Below are 16,556 nucleotides of genomic sequence, written 5' to 3' on the forward strand. Positions count from 1 at the left end.
GTTGTTTGTTGCAGAGGAAAGCTGTTTTTGGTCAAGAAAAGGTTGTGCCGTCGACTTGTGGTCGGATTATATACCCAGTCTTAATCTGCTCCAACACCTTATGGTTGGCTCCGAAACGCCTTCTGTCGTGCGCTACTCTGCTACAAGAGTGTAGGTGGCGGCGGGCGCTTGTCGGAGCGCTGTTTCGTACCTTGCAACGCTCCTTGGCCCTGATCGGGGAGATGTCCTCTTGAATGTGACTATAGCCCTCTTTCCTGAATGGCGTACAGTCATGTTGGCTCCGTTTCAGGATTTTTTATTGCCCAGACGCCCGACTAGCACTCCCGGCTGCTGTTCTCTCCAGCCACGCTCTTTCGAGAGAAGCGGAACTTGCGGAAGTCCCTTTGACGGCTGGGCGGCCTGAGTGCCAACAAGCAAGCTCCGATGCGCTTCAGCCCTCTTCAAGAAATATCAGACGAGCGCTGAGCCTAAGAGGGGTCGAGGAAGCGAGTCGACCGTTTCTACTCACGCCCCCACTCTCAGTTCAGTACCAGAGGATGCTGCGCTAACTCTCCTCTCCAATCTCATTGAGACCCACGTAAACGTTTTGGAGATTGGGACCCACGTAACCTTTTTGAGGAATTTCCCGGCTTCTAAGAGTAACTGGGACCAGACAAGCAGTGCTCCGGTCTCGTCGCTGCATTGTTGTCCGTGTATTTGAATTCACACCTTCAGACGCCCTGAGCTCTTCCTTATCCTCCCATCAGAAGCATAGCACATATGGCAAGAACAGACCGACGTCACTATATAGAAGCATAGCAATATGAAATGAAACAAAGTATGGATTATGTGGATCTTGGACGGATAAGAACATTCTCTGGACAAGCACTCTCGGTCCCCCTTGTATGACTAAGGAAAGATTATGTCTTCTGCACGGGAAGGTACAGCATTGCAAGCCTGTGCAGCTTTTATCAGCCGTCTTTCAAACGTATTGAGCCTTCTTCTCCTCACCTTGTGGGCTGCTACATATACTTCATGGTCGGTGGACCTGATCTGTCTTTCACTGATTTTGGAACCACAAAACCATATTCTAATGCCGATATCTTCGTTTCCTTTGTAGCCGCACATATATTTCTCGTTGGTGAATGGTATGCCGTTTCCTAGGCAATGGACGAGAGGTTTACCGCGGATATCGTGGAACCACCATTCGTTGTACTTGATCTTGGCCGGGTTGAACTTTTCATGTTTGGGCACCAATCCTAAATCGTGCCATGGGTGACCCTTGGGATATCTGGTGCCTTCGACGACGGACATGAGGGCCTGAAAGCACTCTGATGGTCAGCTAACATTTTCTTTTAGACTTTTGGAAAGTGGGAAAGGCACGTACCAGGCCCATACAAGAAAGGAGTATAAGACTGAAGATAGTGAAGGGCTTCATCGTAGTGTCACAATGTCGATGTTAGTCTCGCCAAAATTAGAGAGTGTGTTGGAAAGAGGAGCAGTGGGGATCGTTGTCGTGTGAGCCGGTTTATATATCGTGCCCAGGGAACCTACTCAATCGACAGCCCCCTGCTCCCTGTCTCTGACCAAGGCTCTCTTTGTCTTGCCGCTACACTCCGGCCGATGCGCACACGACAGTGGGCGACGCACGTTGCCGTACTGTGTCACGCCTCCCAGAACAGTCTGACTTTGCGCGCGGAGACGCCGTCTTGGAAGCGCCAATGTCCCCCTTGCGAAAGGCACGTACCATCGATTGGCTCGATTTGACAACTCTGTCCTGCTCAAAGCGTTCCTTGGCGCTTATTCTGTCCCGACGTCTACAGCCCAGTCTTTTGTCTCTAAGGCACAGAAGATCGGCTGTTGAACAGCAGTCTTGAGGGCTGTGCGAACCAGGATCCCATAAACAAGCTCCAAAGTTCCGTGTCCACTTTTTCGAACTTGGACCTCCATCTTGCCCGCCACTCAAGTCAGAATACGCCACGCCAAGCGCTCCTCAGTCCGGAACTAACCGCTCCGCTCTGTTCCACGATTACCGACTCCTAACAGTAAGCGGACTCAGCCAAGCGACGGCGTATCATGCTACTGCTTCACTGCATGCTGATTGTGTGTTCCCAGTTCTGACGACGCACTGTACTTTCCCCAACCCTCCTCCCTACCTCTTTTCTCTTCCGCCCAAACTAGCTGACAAAAGTTGGCGTAGGGTGTCAGGCGCGCCTTGACGTTTAGTTTGTTCGGCCGAATCTAAATTGGGAGACTAGTCAGACCCGGTTTGGACATCGGCGTGTTGATTTTTTGGATCGAGCCTGGACTTCGCCCGAGACATCTACCTGTCTTGACATCTGCAGCACGACGACGACTGAAAGTCAAGAAAGAAAGAGGAGAGAGAGATGAGCACGCCGTGGGTCCGCTCGAGCAGCGGCAACGGGCGTGGCGGCGGTGGGGGCAACGGCGCTGTACATCCTGCTGCTGCTGCTGCCGTCGTTTTGGACGATGTGCGACACCACATCAAGGTGGCACCCGTAGCCAGGCCCGCCGCATACCACCTCTCCAACCTTGACAATTTCATCGTTGACGATGAGGCTGAGGACAATGATGATGATGGCGAGGGCGATGTCACCATCACAAGGGAACATCACGAGTCCTACCTCTACTCTCGCTCCGTCCTTGCTGCGCTCGGTGACAAGCGAACGCCGCCGCCCGCGCCATCGACGGGCAAGGGCTACCTGCCTGCCGGTGCCCTGAACCTCTCGTCGCCCGCCTTGACGGCCTCTTCTTTCACCATGTCCTCTCCGCCCTCGACACCCTCTCTGCGCTCGATGGGGGGCAACGGAAAGGCGGGGAGCGCGTCTGCCCGAACCTCTTGGAACTCCTCCTCGGTCGAACGACAGTCCGCCTTCGCTCCGGCAGGTTTCTCCTCGTCGCCGTCTTTGTCGTCGCCCTCGTTCTGGCATTCGCCTGCTGTTGGTGGGCCAGCAGCAGCAGCAACGTCATCATCATCATCAGCAGCAGCGACGGTCCTGGGCGATAGTGGTGTCGCCGGTGCCTCGCTACTAAGGGCCTCCCCACCGCCACTGCTACCTCCAGCAGCCATGATGACGCCGGTGCCGACGAGGGGGAGGTACCGGTCGAGGAGCAGCTCCGAGGCTCTCCTGTCCTCCTTCCGCCCGCGCCACGAAGTCGACACAGGTGGTGATGCCAGCAACGAGACAGTTTTGCCGTCCTCTTCTCGGTCGGCGCTCCGGAACCTCCGCTCGTCGTCGTGGCAGGCGCCCCTGGCAAAGAAGCTCCACCGTCGATCGCACCAGCAGCTCACATCGGGCGCTGGACTAGCCTCGATTGTAGACGAGGAGCATCAACAGCAGCAGCAGCCGGTCGCCGTGGCCTCGGCTTCCTTGGGGAAGAAGGCCAAGAAGCGACCCGAGGCGCTCGATCTGGGCGCGAGCACGTTTGAAAAGGTCGCTGGACGGCGAGGACCACCGAGCCCACCATCCATGGCTACGCCGTCGAGCGGAAGCTTGCCCTGGAGGAGCAGGAGGCGCAGCAGCAACGGCAGCAGCGCTACTCCCAGGCGGGCCAGCCTGGACACGGCCACGACGACGGCCACCCACGCCGTCGTGGCTGCAGGCAGAAGCCTGATTGGCGCAGCGAGGCGAAAGGCGAGCTTCGACGGTCGGTCGCCCTCGCTTGGTGGTCCCTCATCCGCCTTTCCTTCGCCTGCGCCCTCCCCGTCGCCCTCGCTCAACTTTGCCAGGCGGTCCTACACGGCCCTTGTCGATGCCCTCGCCTCCTCTACTTCCTTGGCTACGACGACGGCCGCATCCTCAGCTGGTGGGCCTGGGGAGACGCCTCGCTCGGGCGCTGGCGGACCCCTTGGCAGCAACGGCTTTGGTCTCAACGGACACGCTGGAGGAGGAGGAGGAGGAGGAGGAGGAGGCGGAGGCGGTGGTATTGGCGGCGGCGGCGGCGGGGCTGGCGCACCACCCGGTGGACCTCCAGGCGGTGGGGGTGGCCATGGAGCAGCTGGCGGAGGGGGATCAGGAGGAGGAGGATCGGGAGGAGGAGGCGGCGGCGGCGGCGGCGGTGGTGGACCAGGAGGTGCTGGAGCTGGGCCTGGAACCGGAGCTGGGCAAGGCTCGATCAACTCCATCTTTCGCCGCCTCAATCTGGTTGGAAGGGGTGCATATGGTGCCGTGTACAGGGGCGTTCACAACTCTTCAGGCGCCGTCGTTGCCCTCAAGGTTGTCAATCTCGACACGCCTGACGACGATGTGAGCGACATCCAGCGCGAGGTCGCCCTGCTCTCGCAGCTCCGCGAGACAGAGCAGCGCAACGTGGTGCGCTACTGGGGCTGCTGGCTCAAGGGCGCCGAGCTGTGGATCGTCATGGACTTTGCCGAGGGCGGCAGCGTGAGGACACTCATGAATGCGGGGCCGATTCAGGAGAAGTACGCCTGTGTCATCGTGCGCGAGTCCCTCGTCGCCCTGGCCTATCTGCACAAGTCGGGCATCATCCACCGCGACATCAAGGCCGCCAACATCCTCCTCACCGTCACGGGCAAGGTGCTGCTGTGCGACTTTGGCGTCGCTGCCTCGCTTGCTAATTCCTCGTCGGCTAAGCGAACGACGTTTGTGGGCACGCCCTACTGGATGGCCCCCGAGGTCATCACCCAGGGAAAGAGCTACGATCAGGGGGCTGACATCTGGAGCCTGGGCATCACCATCTATGAGATGGTGACGGGCAACCCGCCGCTGGCCGACCAGGAGCAGATGCGCGTCATTATGCTCATCCCAAAGAACAAGCCGCCACGCCTGCCTGCCGAAGGCAGCTTCTCGCAGCCCATGCGCGACTTTGTCGCCGCGTGCCTCAACGAGGAGCCCAACGAGCGGCCCAATGCAGAGGAGCTGCAGAAGCACAAGTGGATCAAGGCGACGGCCAAGGTTTCGACGGTGCTCCTCAAGGATCTCATCAGCCAGTACGGCGCGTGGGTCAAGAGCGGAGGCATGCGAATGAGCCTGCTGGGTGCCGAAGCCAACGAGCTGAACGAGGCTGGCAACACGCGAGACTCGTTTGCTCTCGACGGCAAGGACGGCGACGACGGCTGGGAGTTCAGCAGCCACTCCTTTGACGACTTTGACGATGGGCCAATCGCCGCGCAGCCCTCGCAGCTGCCGCCCAGGGACCATCCCCTGCTCCGTCTGTTCCAGCATGAATCGGCTGCTGCCCAAAGGAATGCTCCTTCGTCGGGCAACAGCAAGCCCACCTATCAGGGCGCCGAGGTCCGTCCTGCTCCTCCACCCCCTGGTCCGACCCCAGAGCGACCCCCTGCGGCTGCCACGACCACGTCTGCGCCCAGCCTTTCCTCTTCGGGTCACGCCACTGTCAGAGATGATGAAGAACTGGAGCCGCCGCCGTCGCTTTCCGCTGCAGGCAATTCAACGCCCACGGTGGAGAAGATGAGCTTCACGGGCACTGGCGCCACGCCCTTCCGCTTTGGTGGCGGTGGCGGTGGCGGTGCTTCCACGCCCAGAGAGAAGAGCGAAGATGCACAGACGACGCCCACATTGGCCAGCAGCACACCACACTCAGCTCCACACGAAAGAGCGCCGCTCGAGAATAGCCTGAGCCCGCAGACGACGCCCGACCAGTCGCTCTCGTTTGCGCCCGCCGATTCTTCGTTTGGCGCAGACTCATCGTTTGGCGTTGGTACCTTGACTGGAAGACGCACAGCTTCGACGAGTGCGACGTCGATCGAGGAGATGCACGAAGGCGCAGAGGACGGCAAGCCAGCGTCCACGTTTGCCCTCCAGCAGCAACTGGCTGTGCATGGAAGGAAGGGAAGCTTATCGCTCGCTCATCGGCGCGGCAAGAGCAGCCTGTCGAGCATCGATGGCCCCGAGGAGCGTGGCAGCGCCAGCACCAGCACCAGTGGGAGTGTCAGCGGCAGCGGCAGCGGTGCCCAACGGCGGGGCATGAATCGGTCCATCAGCGACATGAACGTGCACCAGTCCTCGGCCCCTGCCCGTGTCAATCCTCATCAGCAGCTCGCTGCTCCTTACCTCCCGTCTTCCTCCCACCAGATGATGGGCGCCCGAGCGAGGAGCGGCTCGCGTTCGAGACCACTGGCTACGGCTCCCATCATGGATGCCGTGCCCCTTGTTCCCAGCATTCAGTCTCACCACCAGCAACATTCAAAGCGAGCACCTTCTTCATCATCGGCAGCACTGACAGCTGCCCACGCCAAACAGAAGCACGGAGGATCTGACCCCTTGTCGCTCGTATCCGCCCCTTCGTCTTCCTCTGCATCTCCGCTCGACACTCCCTCACCTCGCTCCGATCGCGCTCACTCTCGCAGCGGCTCCCTGGACAACATCGCTTCGGCCCCCGCCAGCAACGGCGTCGCTGCGCTGTCGATGTCTCCGTCGTCTTCGTCTTTGACAGCCGCAGCTGGTGCGACTGCTGGTCAACTGCCCCTGCAGCTTCCTCCGCTCAACACGCGGGCCCTCGTCTCGACGAACCGAGAGGCCACCTACGATGAATTGGCGACGACGGTGAGGGAGCTGGCCAACTGTCTCGATGTCCTGGCCAAAGGCTTGGGCAGTGTCCTGGTATGAATTGAATGCGAGTCCACACCATTGTATTATAGCACACCTTATCAAGCAAAGATTCCGAGCATGCCAGACTGTTCTGCGACGTAGTCATGTGTTTTTCATGTTGAGCGGTATCTATACGGGCCAAAGATGGATAAATCGCTCCGAGACAAGACGGAGGTGGTGGGTGCGACAAGGCGTGAGCCCGCTTTGCTTGAAGAAGCAATGCTGCACCTTCTCCTCTGTCCCCCTCTATCTGCAGGCAAGCTCTTGTTCCTAACCTTCACCGGAAAGGCCCCTTACTACTTGAACCAGTCATCACCATCATGCCGCCTATCAGATCCCAGCATCGGTTCTCGACCACATCACGCCCACCTTCTTCTTCGTCCTCCTCCTCTCGACCTCCGTCCCAGGCCTCGTCTCCTCCAAGTTCAAACAAGACGGTCCTCACGCCGCTCGTCGCGGCGATTCTGAAGCGCCACTTTGGCATCAAGGGCGCCACAACGAACAAGTTGCCCATCGCGTCCGAAGTGCTTCGACGGGTGCGCGACGTCGCGCTCCCGTCCGTCGATGAAATTCTCGCGCTCGCTCATGCCGACGCTGGAGCTGAGGGAGCAAAGGCGAGATCTGCGCTGAAGACGTGGAGCATCCGGCGCAAGCAGGGATGCACGTCGAGCATCACTATGAAAGACGGGACCGTCTATCACCTCTGGGACTTTGTCCTCATTGATGAGGGAAGAACAAGTAAGGAGGGGAAGGAAGGGTTGTTTCGCGTGGCACAGGTGGTAGAGATTGCACTGTGGCCGTCTGGTTCTCAAGCATCACCGTCGTCATCATCTAACACAAACAAAGCAGAGGAGAGGCTCCCCATTCAAGTCAAGCTCCGTTTCTACAAGCGACAGCTATGCGGCGACGATGGCGGCGAAAACATGTTTGTGGACCACCGCAAGCTCGTCGACAGCGACGCGGTATTTGTTCTCAAGCCGCAATGGTCGATCGCAGGCCGCTGCAATGTTGTCGTCTCCTCTCGATCGGCTACTATTGACAACGAGCACGCCGATTTCTGGACGCCAGACGTGATCGAAAGACAATGCAAAATCTGCCAAGCTCATCGAGCACAACTCGCACTTGCGCGAAGCTCAATGCCTACCCTGTCCTGTCTGGATCTGTTTTGCGGCGCCGGAGGCTTCTCGCTAGGTCTCGAGCAAACAGACAAAATCAAGACAAAGTGGGCCATCGATGACGATGAGGCGGCCTGTCGAACCTTTGCGGCACATTCGCCCGAAGCTCTTATCCTGCAGCAAGATGCAAATGAGCTCCTCAAGGAAGAGCACCGAAGCATATTACCCAGGCGGGGTGAGGTCGACGTCATTGCTGCGGGGCCTCCATGCCAAGGCTTCACAAGGGCAACGACAAGGGGGAAGAGGCACGATGGGCGTTCAGACCTCAACCTCCTCATCTGTACCGTGGTACGCTACCTTTCTCCCTTCCAACTGCTCAACGGACTAATAATGACAGCTCTGACCGCAGCTCTCATATGTGGACTTGCTTCGTCCTCGCTTCGTCGTCATTGAGAATGTCAACGGCATCTTGTCGAAGCAGTCGCCCACAGCCTCCTTTGACCGAAACCCACTGGGCTATGCGCGACTCATCGTCCATACGCTCCAGCTTCTGGGCTACGATGTCCGAATTGGACAACTGCAGGCTGGCCAATTTGGTGTCCCCCAGTCCCGCGAGAGGGTCATCTTTCTCGCAACAATAAAGTCAACGGAAGGGAGAGCGGTCTCCATTGCCGAGCTGCCTGCGCCGTTGCACGTCTTCAAGAAGGGATCTTGCGCAAGGTACCCTGCGCTGAGTGTCGACGAGGCTATCTCCGATCTTCCGCCATTCGACTGGGCCAAAGATAGCCGTTCACCTCCGGCCAGCTCGTCGAGGGCGTACGCATGTCCACCCAGAAACTCATACCAGGCGCTGGTCCGTCGCGACGCGGTCACTGTTGCGCAGCACCACACCGTAACGGTCTCGTCAATCAACCAGGAGCGAGTCGCACACATCCCTCCAGAGTCCAAGTACAACTACTTGATCCTGGACTCGGTCCCGCGTCTCGCCCTGCATGGAGCCCTTGACAACAGGGGCTTCATCGATCGCAAAAACTGGTTCCGGCGACTGGATCCGCAGGGTCACTTTGACACCGTGATGACTTCCATAAAGCTGCAGTCGGTCCAGGGCAGGATTATACACCCTCAGCAGAACAGGGTCGTGACAATACGTGAGTGCGCGAGGGCACAAGGGTTCCCAGATGACGTCTTCTTCCACGCCGCTGCGTCGACAAGCGAGAATGGCAAGGCGAAGGAGGCTCATAGACAAATTGGGAACGCGGTCCCAGTCCCTCTGGCCAAGGCGCTTGGCGAGGAGATCGTCAAAGCTGCGACGAGGGACCATCTCCAGACGATGCAGCTGTAATAACGCGCAACCCTTTCTCCCCTGGCAGCTCATCTCGGGTCCCCACAGCAGCACTCAGCGGACCACAACCCTCACATACAAATAATTTCGATCGCAGCCATGATCCCCCTTGCTCCCTCATCCATCAGCAAATTGCATCGTCATTGGGAGTTGAGTATAGAGAAGAACGATACGGGTGGCGGTTTCGATTGGTTGGTACCTTTGCTTGGCGATGCGTGTGTTTGTGTCTTGCTCGACGACCTCCCTCTCCAAGTCCCAGGGATGAGAAGGAGTCGTCGAGTGTAAGATGGCCGAAAAAAGAGTGGTGCGAGGTGAACTGATCGGGCGCGAGTCATGGGACCCTTTCCATTTCGCTCGTTCCTTTTACTGGAGCATGCACTGTAGAAGGACATCTATCAGCTTTCTCCTATTCTAGTGCTAATGCGAGGCAGAGAGTCACTTACCCCGAATCGGTCGTCCTGGGTCCTCGTGTTGAGAATCAGGGCAACAATGAGTCCGTACAGACCAAGGACTTCCGCGAAAATGAGAATGAGAATCTGGTGCGCAGCATCGCCTCTTACTGTCAGCTCTCCCGCCCTCATCGCTCCAAAGCGATCTAACAAAATTAGCTCACCATTCCAATGAAGAGCCTCGGCTGCTGTGCGGTACCCCTGACACCGGCATCACCGACGATCCCGATTGCGAAGCCGGCAGCGAGACCGGCAAGGCCGACGCTGAGCCCGGCGCCGAGCTGGATGAAGCCGGCGTAGAGGCTCATGGGCGTCTTGATGTCCGAGGAGATGAGGACACTGACGACGAGACCGTAAATGGCAATGATACCAGCCATGATGACGGGGACGATGCACTTGATGAGCAGGTCCGGTCGAAGGACACCCATGGCGCTGATACCGACGCCCGACTTTGACGTGCCGTACGAAGCGCCGAGGCACGTAAAGACGATGGCAGCCGTGCAGCCCTATTGATGAGACAGCTCGATGTGAGCATGGCTCTGCTCGCACGATTACAGAGGAGCACGAGAAGAGGGGCAGGACTCACCATGGCGCCGAAGAAGGGCGCGTAGACGGGGCACAGCTCAAAGTTGATGTCGGCGGCGGACATGGTGTCTGCAGTGGCGAGAGATCAGCGACCTGGTCAGTTTTCAGTCTCCCAGAGAGAGGAATGGCTCACGAGCGAGTGCTCACCTTGAGAGGATTGGTCTGGAAAAGATCAAGGAGCGAGAGCAAGAGGAAGGCGCCGATCCGAGGGTGTGAAGTAAGTCGCGGCCAGCGCCGACCAACGCACCTCCTGAGTGGCCTTCGCGAAACACGTGTCCTTGGAAAGCCACGTTGTTCTGCGAGGGTCATTTTCTGTCACTTTCACACGTGCCTCTTCTCGACATCCTTCTCGCCGCCATCACTTCTCACTCAAACGTGCCTCTAAAGCCAAGGTAAGGCCGAGCGAATGCAGAGAACAGGAGAAAAAGACCATTGCATTGTTATGTCCCTCCCATCGCAGAAGATGCAAGGGAAAAGGGAAAAGACCACGGATGAACATCTGAACGACTTTTGAAGATGTAGTCGGAGGAACGGGGAAAGGACTGTGGTTTGTGGTTGGTGCGGGCGCTGCCCAGGGCTGACTAACTGAGATCTACTGAGAAAGCGAAGAGAGATTGAGTGAGAGAGAGAAATGGGTATGATCGGGATGGATGAGAAGACGGCGCAAGCAAAAGAGAAGATCCCTGATTGGTAAAGAGGAGGGTGCGAGGAGAAGCCATCAGAACAGCATCGAATTTGACCTCATCTCAGGCCTGCCGATGCTGTCGGTGGTGATTGTGCTTCCCCTGCTTGTCCTCTTCCGCCGGTTGTCGGCTGCTCTGGGCCCATACTGATGGCTCGAGGTGTATTGCATCGGCGCATCGTAGTTCTCCTGGTAGCTTGCCGCAATGGCCGATGTCGGGCTCAGAGGCATGTGTGACCCAGCGTGGGCATCAATGTACTCTTGCTGGATGCGCTGCGACTCGGTCAGTCCCGAGGCGAAGCTGGCCGCCGACTGAGGCTGTGGACCACCGCTTCCTCCGGTGCTATTGGACCGCTCCGTCTCCCGGCTTGCCCGCATGTCGTACAAGGGCGCGCCAAACGCATCCGAGAAGGGGCCCTGACCGTTGCTGAAGTGGCTGCGCGCGTAGACAAAGTTGTCTGCGTCGTCGTCAGCGTCGTCGAAGGGAGTCCTGTCAGGGCTGCCGGCCGACCTGCTAAAGGCCGTTGTCGTGACAGGCCCTTCGGCATGGTCCCAGGTCTCTGCGAGTTGACCGTGGAGAACGCGCTCCTGTTCATGAATGCTGGGCGCCCACGTCTCGCGGAGATTGTTGCCGCCAAAGGACCGGATGGTGTGGCCGCCGCTGTCGCGCATCCTCCTGTTCCGGCCTGCTGCACCGCCAGCATAGGCTGCCGAGGGTGCGCTGCTCCTTTGCTTCTTCTGTCTCTTCCACAGCCTCCAGCCGATAAAGGCGACGATGCATGCGCCCAGGGCCGAGCCAACGCCGATGAGTGCATTTCGCAGCGTGGCCTTGTCGTCGCCATTGTATGTCTGCGAGTCCTGTCGGGCGTTCGTCGTGGGCGTGTAGCCACTGTAGCTGAGAATGTCAAAGCTGGCATCTACGTTGTTGACGAGCTCCTTGGCGGCATTGTTGGCGGGCTTGGTGTAGAAGAGCGAGTTGGGCTGGTCCTTGACCATGCCCTGGAGCAGCGTGGCCTTGGGGTCGGGAATGTAGGCCATGTAGAGCGAGTTGGCCAAATTCTCGTCGTGGTTCGACGAATTGTAGTAGGCCTGCAGCCTCACCGTCGTCACATCGGCCGGCTGGATGTCGAGGGCGTCGCTGATGATGGTGGGCATAAAGGCAAACACCTGGGCCACCGTGTCGGGCGACCTGGCGAGGAAGATCCACGAAAGGATGGGCTTGTAGAGAATGGCAATCGAAGTCGTGTTGGGTGGCTGCGAGGCAAGCACGTTGTTGGGCACAATCGACGACGGGTACTGCGGTGCTGCAGCGGTGCCGCCCGATGATGCCGTCGACGCTGGGTCCGACGACTGGCTCCACTCTGAGCCGGCCGTGGGCGTCTGCGAGGGCATAATGAGGCTGCGAGTGTCTGCATAGCCGAACGCCTTGCCATCGTCGCCCCCGTCGGTGTTCGAAGCGGTCGCAGAGGCACCACCGCTGCCGTTTTTGTCGCCGTTGTTGCTTCCCGGCGTGGGGGTGGTCAAACTGGGGAGAGTGGCGGTGAGGGTGCCGTGCAGCTGTCCGTCGCCATCATCAATGGCGCCGCCCGACGAAGAGCCAGACTTGTCCTTGCTGCTCCCCTCGTCGTCCTGCTGGTGGCCCTGGGTGGGCGTTGGCGTGACAGTGCCGCTGCCCTGGTCTCCCTGGCCCGCAGAAGTGCTGCTGCTGTCGCCGCCACCGAGAACGTGGCCGATGCCGCTGCCAATGCCGCCAATGATGCCGCCAAGGCCGCCCTGGCTGTCATCGCCTCCGTTGCTGCTGCCGCTACTGCCGCTGCCGCTGCTCGCCGAAGCACCGCTGCTACTGCTGCCGGAGCTGCTGCTTGACTGGTGATGACCGACACCCAGGATGCCACCAACGGCACCGAGCAGGCCGCCGCTGCTGTCACTGCCGTCGTCGTCGCTGCTGCCTCCCTTGTTGCTGTGGCTGTTGCCACTGCCGCTGTGAGAGCCGCTGCTGCTCGAGCCCGAGGAGCCGCTGGAGGAACCGGTGCCGCCCAGGATGCCGGTGACGCCACCGATGAGGCCACCGCTCTCGCCGTCATTGCTGTTGTTGCTGTCGCTGTTGTCGTTGCTGTTGCTGGACCCACTGCCTTTTGACCCATTGCTGCTGCCCGACGAGGACGAGGAGTCCTTGTCCTTGTTGCCGTCTTGGGCAGACGAGCCGCCGACGACGCCCTTGACGCCCTGACCGAGTCCGTCGACAGCACCGCCGAGGCCACCGGCGACGCCACCGAGGAGACCACCGTTGTCCTGGCTGTCGTTGTCATCGCTGCCATCGTGGTCGCTCTTGCCGTCCTGCTGCTGCGAGCCAGACTGGCGTGAAGGCGCGGCAGAGGAAGAAGATGATGACGACGAGTCGCTCTTGTGCTGGCCACCTCCAAGGACGGCACCTACGCCACCAAGAAGACCGCCATTGTCGCCGGTGTCGTCGTCGCCGTTGTTGCTCTGGTTGTCACTGTCGCTGCTCTTCTTGCTGCCACTGTCAGACTGCTGCTGCTGCTGCTGCTGTTGTTGTTGTTGTTGCTGTTGCCTGTTACCGTCTTGACCGTGAAGAACGGTGCCGAGGCCACCAAGAAGGCCGCCAGTCTCGTTGTCGTCGTCTTGGCTGTCTTTGCTGCCCTGGTCCTGCTTCTGGCTTTTCTTACCGTCCTTGCTGTCCTGGTCCTGGTCCTGGCCATTGGACTTGCCATCGTCATCGTCACTGCTCTTGTCGCCCCCAATAATGGTGCTGATGCCCTTGAGTGCACCCTGGCTAGGGTCCACAGCCTGGCCCAGGCCCTTGCCGATGCTCTTGCCGATCTCGTTGGCACCGTCGCCAAGGCCGCCGCCAATCTGCTTGAGACCGTCGCCGAGGTTGTGGCCGACGTTGTTGACGATGCCACCAAGCGCGCTGCCAAGACCGCCCTGTGACTTGTCGTCGTTGCCATTGCCATTGCCACTGTCGCTGTTCTGGTCCTGGCTCTTGTTGTCTTGGCTCTTGTTCCTTTGGCTCGTCTTGTCCTGGCTCTGGTCGTCGGTGCCGCTGCCGAGGGCATGGACCGTCTGGCCGGCTGGTTCGTTGCCAATGTTCTTGTCCTTGTTCTGGTCCTGACTCTGACCCTGGTTGTCGCTCGAGCTCGAGTCTTTACCCTTGTTCTGGTTCTGGCTGTCGTCCGAGCTCGAGTTGCTGTCCTGCTTCTTTCCTGTGTTCCCATTCTCGCTCTTGCTCGAGTCGCTGCTGTCCTGCGATGAGCCCTTTTGCTTGGACTGATCGTCATCGCCCTTGCTCTGCTGCTTTTGGCTGCTGTCGCTGTCCTTGCCCTGCTTGCTGGTGATGCCACCCTGCTCCTTGTCGTCGTCGTCGCTCCCCCCCTTCTTCTGGCTGTCATCCTGCGACTTGTCTTGCGAATTGTCTTGAGACTTGTCGCTGCTGCCACTGCCTCCCGTGACCTTGTTGATGGCATCCCCAACAAGACCCCGTGACTCACTGACGAGTCGAGGCTGGAGCACGTCGCCCAACCGCTTCGTCGGCGCCATGCCGCGGCCGGTCAGGCTGTCAGGTGCGATTGCTCGCCCGACATGGTAGGCGTCGGCCTCGGTCGCCGTCGCCAAGAGGCTCAGCGAGAGGGCGACAAAGGCGATGAGCTGGGTCGATTTGAACTGCATCGCCGGCTGGTGACCTTTGTTGTTGCCGGCGGCAGAGAAAGAGACGAGGAGACAGAAGAGAGAGAGAGAGAGAGAAAGAGAAGATGAGAGAGAGAGGAGAGGAAGGAGCGGGTAAAAAATGAACGTGGTGGTGTGAGTTGGGTGGAAAGGTGGGGGAAAGGGAGAGGGAGAGAGAGAGGGAAGAGGGAAGGGAGGGGGAGAGGAAGAGAGAAGGAGAAGGGGGAGCTGGACGACCATCTTGTCAGCACACAAGAGAAAAGAGGACACAACATGCATGCGCTTATCGACTCACTGAGAGACGCGAATCTCCTAGACGCAGCTGCGCCTACACACGGAAAGAGAGAGAGAGAAAGAGAGGAGACGAGGATGTGGACCTCCCTTTCTTCGTTCTCGCTTGACTGGCTAGGAACAAGGGAGCACATTGTGTCAGCCCGCCGCTGCTAAGATCCCAAGCCGGAGAATGAAAAAGGTCCTGTCCGTCTACCCTCGAGTGCACGCCGCACCACGCTGTCCTTTTATAAAGAACAACAAGAGGACAAACGTCCAGCGAGAGAAACGCGCCGCCGCTGTGTTGATCACGCTGCACCAACCTCCCCGCTCCGCCGCCGCTGCCGCTGCCGCCGCCTCCGCCGTTGCCACGGTTCATCCTTCTTCTTCTCCCACTTTTTCTCCGCCCTCCCGGATCCTGCCAAGACAGGCCTCACAAGAGCCGACGGCTGGGCACGTCCTTTCTGCTACTCACATTTCCTGTAGGCGTCCAAGTCGTGGTCCGACGTCGGCGACCCCCTTTTTCCAACGAGTAAGAGGAGAGAGAGAGAAAGAGAGAGGAGCGAGTGGGACGGAGCTATGGACGAAGACGGAACGTTTGCACGGAAGCGCAGCGATCCACGCGGCGGGCCAGTCTGAACACTATCAAAAGTGTGTGCTTTGCTCCGCTGCTGGCAGATGGCGAGAGCGACAGGACCGAGCACGCGGTCGGAGAGAGGAAGGGCCGAGATCGGAGCCAGACGAGAGAGAAATCGAGAGCACAAGGGAGCGAAGAAGCGAGACAAGAAATTGAAACTAAACGAGTGTGTGTGCCGCTACCTTTGGTGGCGAATGAATGAGAGGGTGAGAGAGAGGCGACCGCGAGGTCGGAATTTTGGACGGAGGGGACGATGATGGAAGGCCTTCGCGGTGCTACTACTACTACTAGCTGTCCCCTCAGTTGCGGCCGATGTTACGCCTTGTGCTCCGGTTCCCTTGTTTTGCCTGCCTCTTTCCCTTAGCGCCAGCCGATAGGAGCTCGAAAATTTAATGAAAAATTGAAGCCCGTCCCATCGACACAGCAGTGGAGCAGAGGGCGTCGTTTTTTTGTTTTTTCTTTCTCTTTCTCTTCTTCTTACTGATTTGTTTTTCCTCTAATAAACAAACAGTGTCGATTAACTGGTCTTCCAACGTGGTCGATGGTGGGTAATTTAAAAAAACAAAAGAGGAATTAAGGCCAATTTCGCTCCTTCCCTTCCGGGACGATTCGACACCCGCCTGCTTAAGGTTGCCCAGAAGACTGGCTAGGTGCGCGAGCTGGAGCAGGGCACGCTGCACGCTCAGGCACGGCAGCCTTAAAGGAACACAAGGCACGCCCGTTCCCCACTCCACCTTAGCAGGAATATTAGCTGCTACTTTAGTATTTCGTAGTTCGATGAGCTCTGGGCTTCTACCCGCTTGCTCTTTTCGCAGCTAGAGCAAATATTGGCAAATCAATGACGAATGTTCTGGCGTCGAGGGGTCCGGTCCCAGCCTCTCTTTGTAGAAGTAGCCGTCATGCTTCCCATGCTTGCTCGTTTCCTCATGGTATCATGGAACGCAGCGTTTGCCCGTCGGTAATTATGCGCAGGCGGCGACCTGGCCGATTTGCCTTTCTCTCAATGCGCAGTAGTAGTATTCCGAGTCCCTTTGTCTCATGACGAGACCGCGAAGATAAGAGCGACATGGCCTTCCTTAAGCTTCAGAGCTTCCACATGGCCAGCGTTTGTTCCTGCTTCGGCCAATGCGCATGTGGCAGGAACAATCTTCCATCGCACGACGCTCCTCATGACCACGGTTCCTGACTGACCTCAACCTCACCTGGCTCGCCCAAGCTCT

General features: G+C 58.7%; 5 protein-coding genes across 5 annotated transcripts; 2 read left to right on the forward strand and 3 right to left on the reverse strand.

Moving 5' to 3' along the window:
• Positions 1–544: 544 nt before the first annotated feature.
• FA10DRAFT_293297 (hypothetical protein) lies at positions 545–1,422 on the reverse strand (the record flags this gene model as incomplete). The annotated part of the gene is made up of 4 exons (XM_025524416.1): positions 1,367–1,422; positions 991–1,299; positions 709–736; positions 545–642 (listed from the first exon to the last, which is right to left on the reverse strand). Exons 1-4 carry the CDS (start codon positions 1,415–1,417, stop codon positions 545–547), a joined length of 486 nt encoding a protein of 161 aa, XP_025379715.1. The 5' UTR covers positions 1,418–1,422.
• A 2,693-nt stretch (positions 1,423–4,115) lies between these two features.
• On the forward strand, positions 4,116–4,976 carry FA10DRAFT_220234 (kinase-like protein; the record flags this gene model as incomplete). Its single annotated transcript, XM_025518542.1, has 1 exon — positions 4,116–4,976. A coding segment is annotated over one exon (861 nt), but the record flags the coding sequence as incomplete, so codon positions are not given.
• A 1,916-nt stretch (positions 4,977–6,892) lies between these two features.
• FA10DRAFT_300990 (S-adenosyl-L-methionine-dependent methyltransferase) lies at positions 6,893–9,328 on the forward strand (the record flags this gene model as incomplete). Its single annotated transcript, XM_025524911.1, has 2 exons — positions 6,893–8,035; positions 8,097–9,328. The coding sequence occupies 2 exons, from the start codon at positions 6,893–6,895 to the stop codon at positions 9,027–9,029; spliced, it is 2,076 nt and encodes a 691-aa protein (XP_025379717.1). The 3' UTR covers positions 9,030–9,328.
• FA10DRAFT_266261 (putative CUP5-proteolipid subunit of the vacuolar H(+)-ATPase V0 sector) lies at positions 9,195–10,277 on the reverse strand. The gene is made up of 5 exons (XM_025521424.1): positions 10,211–10,277; positions 10,065–10,132; positions 9,643–9,984; positions 9,473–9,565; positions 9,195–9,407 (listed from the first exon to the last, which is right to left on the reverse strand). Exons 2-5 carry the CDS (start codon positions 10,125–10,127, stop codon positions 9,393–9,395), a joined length of 513 nt encoding a protein of 170 aa, XP_025379718.1. The 5' UTR covers positions 10,128–10,132; positions 10,211–10,277; the 3' UTR covers positions 9,195–9,392.
• A 953-nt stretch (positions 10,278–11,230) lies between these two features.
• Positions 11,231–14,766, reverse strand: FA10DRAFT_94604 (hypothetical protein). Its single transcript, XM_025525799.1, has 3 exons — positions 14,725–14,766; positions 11,693–14,657; positions 11,231–11,372 (listed from the first exon to the last, which is right to left on the reverse strand). The coding sequence occupies exons 2-3, from the start codon at positions 14,430–14,432 to the stop codon at positions 11,338–11,340; spliced, it is 2,775 nt and encodes a 924-aa protein (XP_025379719.1). The 5' UTR covers positions 14,433–14,657; positions 14,725–14,766; the 3' UTR covers positions 11,231–11,337.
• Positions 14,767–16,556: the final 1,790 nt, after the last annotated feature.

Source organism: Acaromyces ingoldii, assembly GCF_003144295.1.
Source record: "Acaromyces ingoldii strain MCA 4198 unplaced genomic scaffold FA10scaffold_2, whole genome shotgun sequence".
In the NCBI taxonomy this organism is placed as follows: Eukaryota; Fungi; Basidiomycota; class Exobasidiomycetes; order Exobasidiales; family Cryptobasidiaceae; genus Acaromyces; species Acaromyces ingoldii.